Here is a 17,669-nt window from a genome sequence, read left to right on the forward strand (position 1 = left end):
TATCTACTTCAATGCCTTTTTCGGAAATGATATGGCCTAGAACAATACCTTGCTTAACCATGAAGTGGCATTTTTCCCAATTAAGTACAAGATTCGTTTCAACACAACGTTTCAAGATTAAAGTCAGATTATTCAAGCAATGATCAAATGAATTGCCAAACACGCTAAAATCATCCATGAATATCTCAATAATCTTCTCCACATAATCAGAGAATATACTCACCATGCATCGTTGAAACGTCGCCGGAGCATTGCACAAGCCAAATGGCATGCGTCTATATGCAAAAGTGCCAAAGGGGCACGTAAATGTTGTCTTCTCTTGGTCCTCCGGAACGATCACAATCTGGTTATATCCGGAATATCCATCAAGAAAGCAATAAAATTCATAACCGGCTAACCTTTCCAACATTTGGTCGAGGAATGGTAATGGAAAGTGATCCTTCCTTGTCATGGCATTTAACTTCCTGTAATCAATGCAAACACGCCAACTAGTCACAACACGAGTGGGGACAAGCTCTTGTTCTTCATTCTTCACCACTGTGACGCCAGACTTCTTTGGAACAACCTGCACAGGTGACACCCAACGACTATCAGAAATAGGATATATAACACCACAATCAAGTAATTTTATAACCTCTTTTTTCACTACTTCCAACATAGGTGGATTAAGGCGACGTTGAGCTTCACGAGATGGCTTGGCTTCCTCCTCCAAAAGGATGCGATGCATGCACGTGGTGGGACTAATGCCTTTGATATCCGCCAAAGTCCATCCAATGGCAGATTTGTGCTCTTTTAACACCCTTATCAACTTGTCTTCTTCTTGAGCCGTGAGTAAGCTTGAAATGATGACGGGTAGCGTTTGATCTTGGCCCAAGAACACATACTTCAAGTGACTAGGTAATGGCTTTAACTCAAGTGTAGGTGGCTGCACAGTTGATGGAAGTAACTTGTTAGTCAAAACCGAATCTAAAAGTGAGATTGGAGACTTACCAAAGTGGGAGGGCAATGACTCGAGGGCAGCGACCATTTCAAGTACTTCATCACAAGGGGGCACGGCAATATGGTCAGATTGCATGCCGTGGGTTGCCAAGACTCCCTCACACTTATTTCTTGTTCCTATGCCGTGGACTAAGGCTACCTTAAGTGCATCTTCGTTCATTTGATCCAAATGCACCTGTGCCAAAGAATCAACAATATCAATAGCAAAACAAGAATGGTCCTCAATTTGATGTTTAATGGTTTCAGAAAGATTAAAATGAATAATGTCCCCATCAAACTCCATGGTCAATGTTCCCGTATACACATCAATCTTTGTTCTTGCTGTTTTCATGAAGGGACGGCCTAGCAAGATGGCAATGATGGAGCATGGCTTGAATCCTCCATGTCTAAAACATAGAAATCTGCGGGGAAAATAAGGTGATTGACTTGCACTAAAACATCCTCAAGGACTCCCTTGGGATAAGCGTTAGAACGATCGGCCAATTGAATTATAACGCCATCTTGTTTTAACTCACCAAGGTTCATTGATGCATAAATGGAATAAGGCATGACATTTATGGATGCACCTAAATCAAGCATGGCATGTTCAAAACGATTATGTCCAATCACACAAGGAATCGTGAAACTACCGGGGTCTTTGCACTTGGTAGGTAGTTTACGTTGCAAAACAGCGGACACATTCTCGCTTACCTTCACTACCTCTTTGTTTGCCCTTCTTCTCTTTGTATTGCATAGGTCATTGAGGAATTTAGCATACTTTGGAACCTGTTTGATTGCATTGAGAAGCGGTATGTTCACTTGCACCTTCCGGAACGTTTCAAGAATGTCCTTCTCGCTTTCTTCCTTTTTTTCTTGCATGAACCTGCGAGGAAAAGGTATATTGGGCAGATTAGGACGTGAAGTACATGAATTTGAACTTAAATTACCTGATTTGGCCGAGTTAGGGTGATTGGGGGCCTGCGGCATTGGGTTTTTCACTCTTTCCGTGGGTGAGCTAGACACTTCCTCAGGTTGTGTCGTTTCTTCATCTGCTTTCTGGGCAGATTTGGGATTGTTTGGCTCGGTCCCAACTTCTTTTCCACCCCTTAGGGTGATGGCCTTGGCGGATTCGAATCCTCCCTTTGGATTGACTGTGGTTGAGCTAGGAAGCTTTCCTTGCTCTCTAATCTGTCCAAGGAACTCAGAAATCTGCCCTATTTGTTTCTTCATATCCATCATTTCCTTCTCGTTATTTTCTATCCGGTTGTTTTGATTTTGCAACCCCTGCGAAATAGAGGTTAGTAATTGCATAGCTTGATTACTTTCCAAGGACGTACCTGAATGAGATGATGCCGAAGGTTGTTGGGATTGTTGGGGTGCATACGGCTTGGAATAAAAACCAGGGGGGTTTGGCCTAAATCCTCTTTGTTGGGCAGCTTGTTGTGGCTCCCTCCATTTGAAGTTTGGATGGTCCCTCCATCCGGCATTGTAAGTGTTCGAGTATGGGTTGTTTTGATTTTGTCCTTGGAAACCAATTGCATTGGCAGATTCCCACCCACCATTCTCGATTAGTTGAGGGCACTTGTCGGATGGATGCCCTTGAATTGAGCACACGCCACAAACTTGGTGTTCTTGTGCTTTTGGACCAATCACAACCTGAGAAACAAGAGAAGTAAGATTAGCAAGTTGTGATTGAATTTCAGAAATAGCACTCACCTCATTTACACTTTGTTGCCGTGGGGTTTCCCTTTGGCCCACTCCTTCATATTGTTGAGCGTTGAGCGCTCGGTTGGCTATGAGAATCTTGGCATCCCTTGGTGTTTTGTCCACCAATGCTCCTCCCGCTGAGGCATCAAGCATTTGACGTTCGATAGGAAGGAGGCCCTCATAGAAATATTGAAGGAGAAGTTCCTCCTTCATTTGATGTTGAGGACATGAAGCCACAAGGCCCTTGAAGCGCTCATAATAAGCCGGGAATGTCTCACCATGATTCTGTTGAATACCACTAATTTTCTTCCGTAGGAGAATCACTCTCGAAGTAGGGAAGAATTTCTCCAAGAAAGCACGCTTCATACTCTCCCACGAAGTCACAGTTCCCGGGGCTAGTTCGTAGAGCCAATCTTTGGCCTTGTCCATAAGTGAAAATGGAAAGGCCTTCATCTTCAATATACTCTCATCCACAGTGACGGGGGTCATGCTCGAACAAACCACCTCGAACTCCTTCAAGTGTTTGTTGGGGTCTTCCATAGACAAGCCATGGAACTTCGGAATATGGTGTAACAAACTGGATTTGAGTTCAAACACCTCAGTCGTCCCCTCTGCAGCCGTGGGGTATTGGATACAAAGAGGCAATGCATTATCCAAACCCGAGGCCGAAAGCTCCTTGATGGTTCTATTATCTGCTGCCATGGCTTGTTCTTCTTCAAAAATCTGATCAGTGGGCTTTTCTTCTACACCTACTTCGTCCTCTTCAAGCCCAGGTTGTGGTGGAGGTTGTGGTGGCTCTTGTTGACTCCTCGTTCTCCTCAAAGTGCGTTCAAAATTACCGTCAAAGTCGGAGATGTTCTCTATAATAGGCCGAGAGCTACGAGTCATACACAGTACCTGAAAAACAAGAAAACAAACAAACTAAGAATCTGAAATAAGAATGCACGAAAAACAAAAAATAAAAAAAATAAAAATAAAGACAAAGGATTAGCAAAGTTGCTAATCCCCGGCAACGCCGCCAAAATTTGATGCGAGATTTACTTGACACTCAAATTAAACCCTCGTTTGACAATTGTAGTAGAATGGATAAGTGAGGGATCGTTCTAGACCGGGGATTAGGAGGGCTTGCTAAAACCTTCTGAATTGACTTAAAAACGTAAAAACAATATAAAACACTAAACTATACTCAAAGAATGCAAAACTAAAATTTAAAACATTAAGACAAACCAAAAGACTCAAAACTAATTTTGGACGAATTTAAGATTATGGCTTGATTCAAAATACTTTAAAACATAAACTAAACAGATTCTAAGCACTAAAGAACAAGAAAGTAAGGGGGGGGGGAAAAGTTTTGATTTGACGAAAATTGAAATAACAAAACAAGTTAATAAACTAAGCGGAATGTAAATATGAATTTGTGATGGAATGAATGGAATGAAGGCTAGCTAAGGGGTTCTTCTCCACACATGTTATACTTGCATACAAGATTGATTCTCAGTTGGTCTTTCGATAAATTATGAAACTCAACACTCCGGATTAATTAGGTCCGCTTAAATTAACCGTCAAGTTTTCCTTAAGTTAATGAATTGGATGGGTTTGCGCAACGCAATTCACAACATTCTCCAAAAGGCAGTGGATAACTTTACAAGGAAAGTATTCTGCAAGAATTTTCTGGTAGCTAAGTGTTTTAGTTAGCTTTTCTTGTTTGTTTTGTTTGTAGTTAGTTATGATTTTGTTCAATGCAATTTTTCCAGATGTTTCTGTGATTAATTGTTCTAGAGAATAATTTTTCAATTCAATAAGAGCTTGTGAATCATTTCTAGTACTGATAAAGTTGTTGAATGTGTCATAACTATGTTGTTCATCTTGTATTGAATGATTTTGAGTTAACAGTTTACTGTTAAGATTGATAGATATTTTTTATATCGATGTTGGGCTATGTAAGTGGGAGTATACATTTTGGTTTAGTCTTGTATTGAGATGCATTGCTATAGGCATAAACTAGACATTGTGATTTGTAAGGTGATTTTGTATTTTGTGTTACAAAGGAAATTACAAATTCATTGTTTTGGTTTGTGTAAGCCAGTTGTATCTATGCACTGGTGTAATTGATAAAAGACTTATGTGATCACCTTCATGATAGTTTGAGATGATTATCTGTTGTGATGAATCATACTCAAGTGGGAGAATGTTAGAGTATGAGTATGATTCTAGCATGTCTTAGGATAATTAACATTATCATAAAGAAGTCTTAGTCATGTCGGCTAGAGTAAATCCTATTGTGATTGGGATATTGAGAACTCTTGTATTTGCACAAGTATAGAACTCATTCTGGTACAGGGAATAGTATTCCGTATTGGATTGTAATAGGGCAATATGTGGATTAGTATATAAACATAAGCCACTGTTCTCACAAACAATGATCTCACTTTCGAACCAATAACCTATTCTTGGGAAAGCATTGAGGTTTGCAAAGAAGAGAAGGTTGTGTGCAAGGAGAGTCATGGCTTCTACCTCAAAAAATATGTTTGCAGGTTAGTTCTCTGTCATATGTGGTTTATCCTTTGTTCTTCATATGCAAATCAATACTGTAATTTAGTTGCTTGATCTTTTGGTTCTTGGGTTGAGACTTATATTGTTTTAGTTGTCTCGATTTCACTCTTACACCTTCCTTTGCTATAAATTTGAACTTGATGAACACGCCTTGACGCAACATCATTCACATAGTACAACCCCTCCTCTTAGTACCACGTCCAATGATCAACCGAGTTCGAATATCCTAAAGTAGACAGAAAGTGGGAAACATTAGCACAACACAGTTTAATTGCGGAGTGACTTGGCCTACAGATAATAAATTACTGGAGAGTGAGGTTGCAAGCAAACAATTTTGTAAAGAGAGATTAGAGATGAGTGCAATAAAACCTGCCCCTGTAACCAGTGCAATACCCCCATTTGCCGTGATAATGCTATTCCATGGTGGTGGTACCATAATGTTGAAAAAGGTTCAATCTAAGTCATATGATTGGTGGCTCTTGAATCAATGATCCAACCTGTATCGTGATCAATGGAAGCAATTTAGGCCGTGGTCATATTACCTGGGTCATCGGAGTCGTTTGAGGAAATCATATTTAAAAGGGATAGTTGCTTCCCAATACTATCTTGATCCAAAAACTGCGCTGATTCCTTGGGCTGGTTTTGGCCCACGGTGATGTGGCCCATTATTGCATCTTGAATTTCATGCCCATCCTAGTTTGATTTGACTATTCTTGGCCCATCATAGTGGGCTGCCATTGCAGCTAAGTCAGGATCAGGGTCGACCTTCCTTGTTTAGGCTGGGCGTTTGCTTAATTTCCCTTTGATTTGTTTTCTCCATTCCAGGAACCATTCGGGGTATCTATGAATTTTGAAACAAATATCTTTTGTATAACGAGTGCCATTGCAATGAGAGCATCGAAGCTTGTCTTGTTTAGCACTTTCCAAATCCTACAAGTAGTGTGATGGACCTAGGAATGGTTTACTAACCATGGCCACATATGGACCATTATCAGCATCCTTATTACCTAGCATAGTGGTCTTTTGTTGTGCTTCTCATCGAATGGTGTTGAAGCACTCTTCTATTCCAGGGATAGGTTTTAATCGAAGAAGCATGCTCCGTACCATATCAAATGAGTCATTGAGTCCCGCCAGAAAATTGTACACCCTATTTTTTTTGAAGATCTTGCTTCTTACTTTTCAAGTCATCTGCACACGCCATCTTGTTGGGATGTCATTTGTCCATTTCCTGCCACACACTTATTAGTTTTGCAAAATAGATGTTCACTGGACGTCCATTTTGCTTTGTTCTTGTTGCCTAGCATAATAGCTCATAATATTGGGACTCGTCTTCCCATCATAGAACATCTGACTGACGCTCTCTCAAATATCATGTGTTGTTGGTAACTCTATGAATAGCCCTAACATATGTGGTTCCATAGTTTTTAGCAACCATCCTCGGACAATTGCATACTCAGTATGCCATTTCATAAACTAGGTTCTATTTCAACCACTGTCGGAGTCTTCCCATTGAGATAACCTATCTTATTTAATCCTTCCACATGAACTTCCATCATCTTCGACCAAAATTTATAGTTCAAATCGTTGAGTTTGAATTCGAATGGTACGACACTTAGACTTGGAGATTCATTTTTACTAGGAGCCGAAGCCCCCACGAGAATAATTGCTCCTTCTGCAGCCATCACAGTAGCAAAGTGTCTTTTTTTGTGTTTCTGATTTGGGGTCTTTTGCTAGTGAGTCCCTTGTCTCGGGACACAGGAACACACACATATAATAGGTTTAGGATTGGAGAAAGATACCAGGGCTCTGATGCCAAGATAACTTTGATTGATTCTTATTCTCATCTCTCCAATATGGAGGCAATATATATACATCCACACCTTGAGGTACAAGAAATAATAATAAAAGAGTTTATCCTAATCTAGGAAGGAATCCCTTTAATCTAGGAAACAAAATTACATTCTAATGCTGATTAATTTATATGACTCACACATCAGCACATTTGAGTTATTTCTTGAGAGTTGAAGCCACATATGTGTGATCACATGCACCTGACGCAGACCAAATATGCCCTAGGCATGTTAGCACGCACAAAGTTTACAGATGCCAAACCAATTTCTACTCCAATCCTTGCAAGTCACGAGTTGAGTGCTTATGTTGGTGATCCATACAAAAATCCAGAACAGTACAGAAGTTTCGTTGGAGCCCTACAATATTTAACGATTACCAAACCTGATCTCTCCTATACTGTGAATCAGTTGAGCCAATTTATGCTTTCACCTAAGGATACTCATTGGATGGCAGTGAAACGCATCTTGCATTACTTGAAAGCAACTTACAATCATGGTCTTGAATACAAACCCAGAGGAATGCAGTTAAATGCATTCTTCGACGCAGATTATGCAAGAAATCCGGATACCCGTCATTACACTGGAGGTTTCTGTGTTTATTTGGGATAAAACTTAGGGCTGGTTGGGTATTGTTGTGCTTTAAAAAAAATGCTTCTGCTGTGTTGTGAGAAGAAGCGGCTGTGAAATAAAGCAGCAGAGTGTTTGGTAAATTTTTTTGTAAAAGTGCTTTTGGAAAAAAAAAAAAAAAGTAGTATGATAGTGTTTGGTAAACTTTTATGTAAAACAGTTGTGACTGTGAAATAACCAAAAAGGTTATAATACTAGATGTGCTATTAATTTAATTTTCTTAACAAATAAAGGTGAATTACTAAATCTACTGTATTTTTAAAAGAAAAATATTTATAAACTTTATCTTAAATATTAATTAGTATGACAAACTACTTCAATTGAAATATTTTAGACTGAATAGCTAGGATTCATTAGTACAATATTGTTAATGTACTTGAAGGTAGTCTAATTAGATGCATTCGTCAAACTTGCCGCTATTCTATTTCTTAATGCCTCTATCTCATGTGATCCTTCAACTTAATAATTTTGGTATTCTTCATCAACATCATCACTATTATCGTTGCCAATCAAACCCTAAGAACTAAAATTGCCAATGAACACCTATGTACCTTACCCTTATTTGTTAAATGAACACATTTTTGGTGTAAACGGATTTGTTAACTTAAGTGAAACCGTTTGTATCATCACTCATGCAATGGATATAAAAAATTGTCGATAATCACTAACGTCAGATACAATCACTCGCATTCTTTACCCATTTGTTCGTTCATCTTTCTAAATGGACAATGCAAAATCTCACACCAGTTCATCTTTGGTTCGTACATCAAGGTTTTCTAAAATACTACCACAAAGTTACTTATACAATGCAAGAACTGGAGGCTGTGAAAACGGTGTTGGCTTTTTCTTTGCCAAGTAGTTTTCACAGAAGCAATTTTCATCTTAATTTGCATTCGAAGAGTAAAAATATGAAGATTCTGAAGGATAACCAAATTGCTGATTGTTCGAAAATAACATGGGCAGTTATCGATTTTGATGGAGAAGCAAACAAAGAAGAAAACGAATAACATGAAAACTAGCAGAATATGTGTATTCTTTGCCTGCTTACTCATTCATCACCACTGCCATCCTCATCTTGGTTGTCCTCATCGTTCCGCCTTGCTTCTGCGACGATGATTCTTCCAATTTCCTCTTCTTCTTCACTTCTTTTGTTTTTGACATTCCTGCTTTTTTTCCTGCATTCTTTCCTCCACTTCTTCCTGCATTCTTCGTCGCATTCTTTCCTTCATTTTTTCTTGCACCCTTCCCGGGATTCTTCAGCCTTAGGTCTGCACGCATCCAAATCAACCAAATTGAACGAATTTGCTTTCAAAAAAAACCAAAGAAAAATCAATCATATGCTCATTTCAGATCCATAGAAAAAACCAACAAGTTAGGCATTTCATCAAACACCTCACGAGCACAACTTTTGACATATACCAATGAAAATTGAAAAGCGATTGAAGGATCTTATGATAACAAACAGAGCAACACCATCGTTGCCAATCAAACCCTAAGAACTGAAATTGCTTCATGGATCTCATGATAATAACCTTAATTCAAACCCCAAAACTGAAAATTAGAACATAACCCAAAAAAATGAAAATTAGAACATTAATTCAAACACTAAAACTGAAATTACCACAACGATGGAAAGAGAGAGAGAGAGAGAGAGAGAGAGAGAGAGAGAGAGAGAGAGAGCTGGAGAGGGAGAGGGAAAGAGTTATGTTTACCTAATTAATGAGATCAAGCTCATTCGTTGGTTGCCACACAAAACCCTGTTTCAGAAAACCCCAAAAAAATGGGTTCATCATCAAAGAGCAGCCAAACCCTAACCTAAAAATTAAATTAATTAATTATAGCAAAGCAAGTCAAGTACCTGGTACCTGGAAGGCGACGACGGTGTGGCGCTGACACTGATAGAGAGAAAGGAAAAGGAGGAGGAGGAAGAGGTGCAGCGGTAGGAGGGGAGAGGGGCGTGCGGAGTGTTTTGCGAGAGAGAGAGAGTGTAGAGTGTAGGAATTAGGAGAAAGGAGGAGGCAGTATTGGCAAAGTGAAAAAATTCATTAACTTGGTACTATAGCTCCTTGTTTTGGATAATAAGCGGCTTCTTGAAGCTGCAAAATGCAGCTTCCACTATTTGGCTTTTTTTTTTTCATGTGAAACTTTGAAATAAAGCTCTTTTGGGATGTTTACCAAACACCAAAACCCCTACCAGCTTTTTTTCATCCCAGCTTCTTTTTTAATCACCTCAATCCCAAACTGCACCTTAATCTCCTGGAGCTTGAAGAAATAGAAAACTGTCTCTAGGTCAAGTACAGAAGCCGAGTATAGGCAACTGGCCTACACAGCAGCAGAATTGTCTTGGTTAAGGTAGGTGTTCAAAGATCTTCTCTTGCATCTTTTGAGCCCACAAAAATGGTGTGATAATGTTTCCTCGATTGTCTTACCCTCTAATCCAGTTTTCCATTCCCAAATGAAACACTTGGAGGTTGATTATCACTATGTTCGTGAAAAGGTGATTCAACGAGAGCTTCAGGTCAATTTCTTTCGTTCTCAAGATCAGATTGCGGATTTGTTTACAAAGGGTTTGTGTTCATCACGTTTCAAGCTCTTGGTATCCAAGCTTCCAGTTGTTGCACCTCCTGTCAGCTTGCCGGGGGATGTTAGACTGACTCAGGCTTATCCACAATCCAGCTCGTGTTCGAATTCTTCAAAATCATCTGTTAGTCATTCTAGATTGCAATCCTTATCGGAGGATAAGTCCGTTAGGTCTAGGTCTCATTTGAATGTTTAAAGTCTGATTGCTGTTGTAATATTTGAAATTCAAAATGTCAGTGTAAATAGGGTTCTTGATAACCCCTGGTGTAATCTACGATTGAGCAGAAATATATGCAACCCAGCACATTGCGGGTATGCAAAACTGAACTGAAAAACTCGTGTTCTAAGTGTTACAGATAGATCAGAATTGCACGACTTTTAAGTGGCTCGCAACCTGTACGTGCAACAAATTTATAGACGACATAATGGATAAAATTTAAAGTAAAAACATAATGGATAAGTCATTCTGAAAATAGAAAATGTAAAGCTTAGTTGGGAAAAAGCGTGCAGAGGAATGGTATCTACCCACAACTCACAACTACTCATTTGTTTCATATATATACAATGACTCCTTATAAAGATATCGATGGTAAAACCCGAAACACCGCTGGACATAGGGTGGTCTTCTAAAGAATTACTTCACACATTAAGACAGATAGGGAGCGAAAATGAATAAGAACGCCGTGTGCACAACCACGTTTGAGTTCAGAAACAAGCTGCTCGTTGAACCCTTTTCCTATTCCTTTGGTCTAGACGCTGGAGTCGCTTCAGAATGGTTTTCCCCAACAATCAGTTGGGCCTTTGTTTCCTCTTTCTTCTTTGCTTCGACATCTTTGAGGTCCAAGAAGCTCGGCTGATTGGTCGATGACAATAACCGTGCCCACATTCTGTCAGTTATCACAACCTTGTTCTGCCCCTGGGTCACCCGCTGTGTATGAAAGAACAATCAACTTGAGCATACGACTCAATCACAAACAATGACAATTGATGGTAGTACGCGAAAAGAGAAGTTCTCATGCACATCAAATAAATGTAAATTCTATTTTTTGCCTATGTTCTTGTATCACTTGCTTCATATTTCCTGTCGTATTGGCATATTAAATTTTATTGGGGAATGTAACAGCCGAGTTTCCCCACTTCTGAATCATATGCTTCCCTTCTTTTACTAAAACCAAGCGTAACTTACATGGAATGGAATGTAAGCATGCCTTCCGTTAACAGGGCCGACAGTGAATCCCGTGTATCCAGCCATCGCACCATGAACGGCACTTTGAGCAAGGAGGGTGCTATATACATTATCAGATGCATTGCCTGGAATTGCACGGATCATGTAAGTGGGATCTGCGAGAAATGCACGGCTATTGTTAGGTAATATAAGTTGTTCCACCCAGCTGTACGATGAATATCTGTAGAATCAGACAATAAAAACCAATACTCCACAATCCCACGAAAGACCTTCAGTAAGACGAACCTATATATTTGAGATTTATAGTCATCTTTCTCTGTTTTGAGAAGTGATCCTACAAGAACATAATCAAAACCAATATATATGGTAAGAAGTGGCATACGCAGAGTCAAGTCACTCAAAATTGTTACGATAAACAATAGCATATGATGTCGACATCATCAAACAAGTAGGCCAATTGCTTTTCATATGATGTATAAGACCTTGTAATTTTCAAATTTGACAAAGGATGCAAGCAAATCCTCAGAGCACCACCTTCTGGTTATACTAGGACTACATTTCGGCTGACAAAGAAAAAGGGACTGATCGGAAACTGACAATTTATTTGCTTAAGATTAAAAGTGCTTTCTAATGGTGGGCAGTAATATCCAAAGGGAAAAAGGCTACGGACATGCTTACAACAGAAAAAGTGTAAAAAACAGACAACCACACAAACGAGGGAGGAGGAACAACATTTCTGACATCAGGCATAGAAATAATGGTGGCATCTTACCCTAATATTTTGCGATAACCACAGACCAACATCTTGCAGAAGCTTATTTCCGGAAGCATCCTGCTGGTTCATGCTTTCAGGAAGAAGCTCTTGTCCTGCACCTTCGGCTATTACTATAACCATGTGACCATTCTCCTTCAGTCTTCTTTCAATATATTCATAAAGTCCACCTGGTCCTTCCAGATAGAAAGGCGATTCTGGAATCAGACAACAGTCTACGTCTCGGCTAGCAAGAGTAGCATACATTGCTATGAATCCTGTGTGACAAGAGAGATTCAGAATAAGAATTACGTAGCAGTGACTGTTCTACCACACAGTCTCGTCAATGGATGCACATAGTCACTGGCAAAGGAAATTGAAACCCAAATACACATCTAGTCGATATGCAGAGGGCACAGTTAGTACACGTGGTTACAAGTTGTACAGGTTCAGGGAGAATCAAATCAATTGGAGAAAGAAGAGAGTTGATAGTGACATAATATCACCACACTGGAAGCCTATTTTCACATTATCTTCTGTGTTTTACTCAAAAATCAAATAATTTTAAGATTATAGAGAAATACACTTTACCACTAAAGCGGCCCATTAACTTGACGACTCCAATACCATTCTCAATGCTTCCTGCTTCAACATGGGCTGCACTAATGGCTCCCTGAGCCTCCTCAACAGCAGTGTCAAAACCAAAAGATTTGTCTATAACCTAATAAAAGCATGGAATCCAAAATTAAGACTGTTTCCAAGAGTGAATGCTATATTTAGATCAAATACATCAGACAAGTCATGCATGTGACAAGGGAGTACCGGAATGTCATTATCGATGGTTTTTGGAATTCCTGCCACCGCTACTTTGAGGCCACGCCTCCTGATTTCCTGCATAGAATAATGGCAGGTAAATAACTCATATTGCGCTCAACTTACTTATAATTTCATCCCATATTGTTGCCCAACACCCTCAATGTTGTAGAATCTTCCAAACTCCTTGTTCCCGGGTTCCACATCAAACTGAATTACCTCAAAAATCAACGAAGCTCCTCTCTGAGTTCCGTTTCCCCCAAGTATATAAACCTGACGTGCATAAACAGAGGTGAGTCTATGCACAAAAGTTTTTTGGAGAATGCATAGCCAACATAAAATGAAATCTGAAAATCTAGAGTAAGATAAGTAATATCGACCTGATTAATTCCTCTGTCCTGGATGCTGTCCACAATCTTTGAGGTGTCATGCCCGCCTCGTGATGTCCCAAGGATGGTGCCACCACGTTTATGGATGTCATTCACAACCTCTGGCGTTAAGGGGATTGTATTTTTGGCATAAAACCCTCTGTATCCACCCTGCATGGAGAAAATTTACTTAGTTCATGACATTGTTCAACCGTATGATAAAACGAAAACGGAGGTTGAAATTGTCCTTGAATACATGTCAAATATGCCTTACGTCTATTCCGAGAATTCTTTTGACACCATACATGTGGTTCAGCCCGCATACTATTTCTCTAATAGCTGTATTCAGTCCTGGACATAGACCACCACATGTCACGACACATGCATGCACTTCGCTTGACTCAAAATACACCTGAGAAATATCCAATTGCATGTCATTTGTCTGGAGAACATATAATATAAGGACAATAAATAGGGGCAAAAAATTCCGAATGTAAAACCTTCTGACGTGGTCCAGAGCGTCGAAAGTGCGTCCCCCTTGGACTATCCTTGTGGACAACAATCTATACAAAGAAAAACGTCATTTACGTAAAATATATACTAGAAGAATGAATACATTGTTAATAGACCAAGCACTGAATATTACTCACCTTTTGGGCTACGGTATCATCCGCATTGACGAAATACTGCCTGGTCAATAGCAAGATCAATTTTGCGAATTATCAAGATCACAACGAAATGAGTCGTACCAAATGCATTTGCTGTAAATGTGAAGCAAAGTAGCTGAAAGAGTTAAGCTTACTTGACAACCGAATAGGAGGGATTGTCTTGTAATGGATTGGGATACGTCTGCAAATTGCCATAAAACATATGAAACCACGCGTTAGATTTCGTTTCCCCTTGCAGCAAAACAATCAAGATAGGATTATCATATCAAAATTCATGTCAAGTTGCTACACGTCAAAGCACTCGTAGCAAAATACTACTGAATATTCGGGTCCTACAAATTTTAGTAGCTAATGTTAAGCACAATTTTTAGAAATACAAAATTTATAGGGTTTGTTATTCACAGATAATTAAAGATTGGTTTCAAAAATATTTTCATCGAAAGTACTTTCAATCATTTTGAAAGAATTTCCAAACGAGCCCAAGGGTTTTCACTCTTCCACAAGCACTCCAAACACGCTCTAATTGTCATCACTATTTTTCAGTAAATCAAACCTAAAATAATGTTAGTAATAGTAGTTTAACAATATCCTCTTCGCGTTCGAATCTCAGAGTTTGCAATCAATTTATTCTTCACTCTGTTAGCGTAAATATATTGTTGTATAAAAACAACGATATCATCCTAGAACAACTAAAAACAAAACAATCGAGCACCCCATTTCTGTTTACTGAAGCAACAATTAAATCTCAACAAAAAAATTACATGGAAAATCAGATTAGTTAAAACTTTAAACGCAACTTAAACAAGTTCCAGAAAGAACAAAGAAAAAGAAAAGAAATCAAAGCTCTTTGTACCGGATTCAGACATTCAGTGATCCCAAAGCGCCGCGTTTCAGTTACCACTTAATACGATTAAAAAAAAAAAAAAAAAAAAAAAAAAAAACAAAAGCAACCACCACCGCGACACCAAACATACAAAACACCGACCAGAAGAAGAAAAACGAGAAGAAGAAGAAGATCGCATGCTTTTTTAGCAGCTACAATTATTAGATTGTTATTTTCTAAAAAATAAATAAAAATACAATCAAAGTATATATACAAGTAGCATATATAATACTAAAACTGAGTAGTTTTTCTGATCATCCAAACAGAGCATTAAGAAAGAGAAAAGTAAATATAAGTAGCAGGGGAGAGAGGGAGAGAGAGAGAGAGAGAGAGAGAGTTACTTGGAGATCGGGGATGTAATCAACTAAGTGAGGAACATCTTCGAGGACGTAGCCGCAGGGGCCGGTGGCGGTTTTGGGCTCGGAGTTGTCGGAAATTGCCATGCTATCACTGGAACTGCCGTTGGGAATGGAGGCGGGGAAATATGGAGAGTGATCGGGAGTCGCAGGGTAAGAGTTGGTAGGGTCGAAGCAGCGGAACCTGGAACTGGAAATTCCGACACACTTTTTTTCTTCACCAAAACGTAACTAAAATCGCTCCATTATATTAATCAAAAGAAATATATTAATTCAATGCCTAATGAAAAAATGTTAACTTAATTTGGCAACCATCGAAAAGAGAAAAACAATCGGCGCTGAACATGGCCAGAGAAGAAGACGAAAAAAGCTGCGGAATCATTCACTTGATTGGTTTAAAAATTCGATAATGTTATTCTTACTATAAATTTATATAGTATTTATTTACCATCTTAAATGATAAATAAGTTGGACAAATTACATCATTTAATTTCAATCTTTTTATTAATTAAAACGCTTAAATAATCTTAGGTGGCAGAAGAAGACTTCTCGTGTACCACAATTATCATTTAATTAACAATCCTTTTATTAATTATTGATCAATATTTTGAAATTAAATGCTAATTAATTTAGATGATGTGGCTGTTCATATCAGATATTACCTAAAATGGTATATAATTATGGTACAAAAATATAGTAAGAATAACATAATTTTTAAAAATCAGTAAAAACATAAAAAAATAGCTGCCGTGTAAAAATCATACATGGGTGTGATTGCTTGTCACTTAAAATTAACAATGGGCGCACTTTCTGAGTTTCTTTATACAATGGGCTTTGGTCGACTTTGGTCGACTTTGGATGTCGGCATAGAAAAACAAGCAGAGAAAAACAAAAATGTTCCAATCGAATTAACCATACAAAAGTTTCTTGGGTATTGTCTTCTTTTTCGTTCAATATCCTATTTTTCTTACACCTACACAAACAATCATGCACATAAATATTTTGAGCAGATTCTATTATCGGACAAAAAGATATTTGCACTTCTGTTACAATTTCTTTACGGTCGTAGAAAGTGCATAGGCTTAATAATGAGGGTTAGAGTTCCTTTGTGAAATACTTTTGTACGAAACACTTTTTTGCTCATAAGCTTATGCTTGGATTGTAGACATGTAGAATTTTCTTGTTAAAAATAAAATAGCTTTTTTTCTTTCATAGAAATGATAATCCATTATCATAAACAAGAGTACATAAAAGGGTCTGATTACACAGGGAGACAGGTGGACGATGTGCGGATTCTGTTTAGGTAAGCGGCAGTGAGACGAAAGGGGAGTAAGCAAGCTTCAAGTTAAGCACATATAAAATATATCTACCAACCAAGCAACAACATGAAGGCCCCAAACAGAAGAACAAACTCTAGGAACCCTACTATTCCTAGATCGCAAGAAACTGATGAAACTGAGGTTCCAACATAAAACCAATTGACAATATAGAGAGTAGCCCAAGATCATATAAGCACATAACAAACATTGTCCCTCACCAAATGGGACAACTCTCAACAGAAACGATGCCGCCATAAGCAATCAAGAGAGACGTAAAGAACAAGTCTCGACAAGAGATCTGTAGAGGATGGGGTTATAGCTTTGTACTCGAGCCAACCCGCGTCATTCACAACAGATTAGAGAAATGGCCGAAAGTGACCTTTGATCCACTTGACAGACCACTGTAGACTCGAAGTCTACAAATGTGGTGGTAAGGGTGGGGTTGAGCAGTTGCTGCAATGAAGCATAAATTGAAAATATGGGGCATGAGATTTGAGAGATGAAAGAAGGGAAAGAGGTTTTTTTTTTTTTTTTTGTTGGGGGGTGGGGGTGGGGGTGGGGGTTGGGGGGTTATGGGAAGGGCTGAGTGAAAGTGTGTGGCACATCATCCAAATATGAGATGCTCGCTCATAACAATTTAGATGAGCTAAGAAATTGTTAATCAAAGGGGTAACCGCTGACCCCAACAATTGTTAGGCCGACGGCAAGGGGAGCTTTGCATGACATTGAGGTTACTGAAAATGCACCAATAACATGCCTTCTTGGTGATAATCGTTATGATGTGTCTGTTAATTTTTATATTTTGATATTTTAAATGTATGATTTTAGAGATTAATTTAATGTTATGCAATAAAAAGTGTTACATATATTTTTGTATTAGTGGCATAAGATGTTATGGTGTCGCTTAATGCGTTCCACTGAAGCATGTCTCCTTCGTTCTTAGTAACTTGTATTTAGATAGATTATCTATGTAGTAGGTTCTACAATTTTACTAGGATTTTTCTTAAAACTGTTTTATTCTAAACCGTGC

General features: G+C 38.7%; 1 protein-coding gene across 3 annotated transcripts; it reads right to left on the reverse strand.

Moving 5' to 3' along the window:
- Nucleotides 1–10,730: 10,730 nt before the first annotated feature.
- LOC103930310 (ATP-dependent 6-phosphofructokinase 3) lies at nucleotides 10,731–15,663 on the reverse strand. 3 transcript variants are annotated; one of them, XM_009339632.3, is made up of 14 exons: nucleotides 15,620–15,659; nucleotides 15,306–15,551; nucleotides 14,216–14,262; nucleotides 14,064–14,103; nucleotides 13,914–13,976; nucleotides 13,688–13,825; nucleotides 13,426–13,584; nucleotides 13,265–13,318; nucleotides 13,055–13,123; nucleotides 12,824–12,953; nucleotides 12,254–12,510; nucleotides 11,767–11,815; nucleotides 11,482–11,636; nucleotides 10,731–11,223 (listed from the first exon to the last, which is right to left on the reverse strand). In XM_009339632.3, the coding sequence occupies exons 2-14, from the start codon at nucleotides 15,405–15,407 to the stop codon at nucleotides 11,032–11,034; spliced, it is 1,455 nt and encodes a 484-aa protein (XP_009337907.2). In that variant the 5' UTR covers nucleotides 15,408–15,551; nucleotides 15,620–15,659; the 3' UTR covers nucleotides 10,731–11,031. The 3 variants fall into 3 exon arrangements, with proteins under 3 accessions (XP_009337907.2, XP_048439756.1, XP_048439757.1); XM_048583799.1 differs by lacking the exon at nucleotides 10,731–11,223 and having other exon boundaries at nucleotides 11,488–11,653; nucleotides 15,620–15,663; XM_048583800.1 differs by lacking the exons at nucleotides 10,731–11,223; nucleotides 11,767–11,815 and having other exon boundaries at nucleotides 11,488–11,636; nucleotides 15,620–15,663.
- Nucleotides 15,664–17,669: the final 2,006 nt, after the last annotated feature.

This window comes from the organism of the source record quoted next, unplaced genomic scaffold, assembly GCF_019419815.1.
Source record: "Pyrus x bretschneideri cultivar Hongxiangsu unplaced genomic scaffold, Pyrus_bretschneideri_v1 Contig20, whole genome shotgun sequence".
In the NCBI taxonomy this organism is placed as follows: Eukaryota; Viridiplantae; Streptophyta; class Magnoliopsida; order Rosales; family Rosaceae; genus Pyrus; species Pyrus x bretschneideri.

Excerpts from the sequence above, each read along its gene's own strand:
- LOC103930310 (XM_009339632.3), bottom strand. The coding sequence starts at position 15,407 with ATGGCAATTTCCGACAACTCCGAGCCCAAAACCGCCACCGGCCCCTGC. Across the intron at positions 13,585-13,687 it reads AAAGAATTCTCGGAATAGAC|GGTGGATACAGAGGGTTTTA; the intron begins GTAAGGCATATT and ends TTCTCCATGCAG. Across the intron at positions 11,816-12,253 it reads GGTTATCGCAAAATATTAGG|GATCACTTCTCAAAACAGAG; the intron begins GTAAGATGCCAC and ends ATGTTCTTGTAG.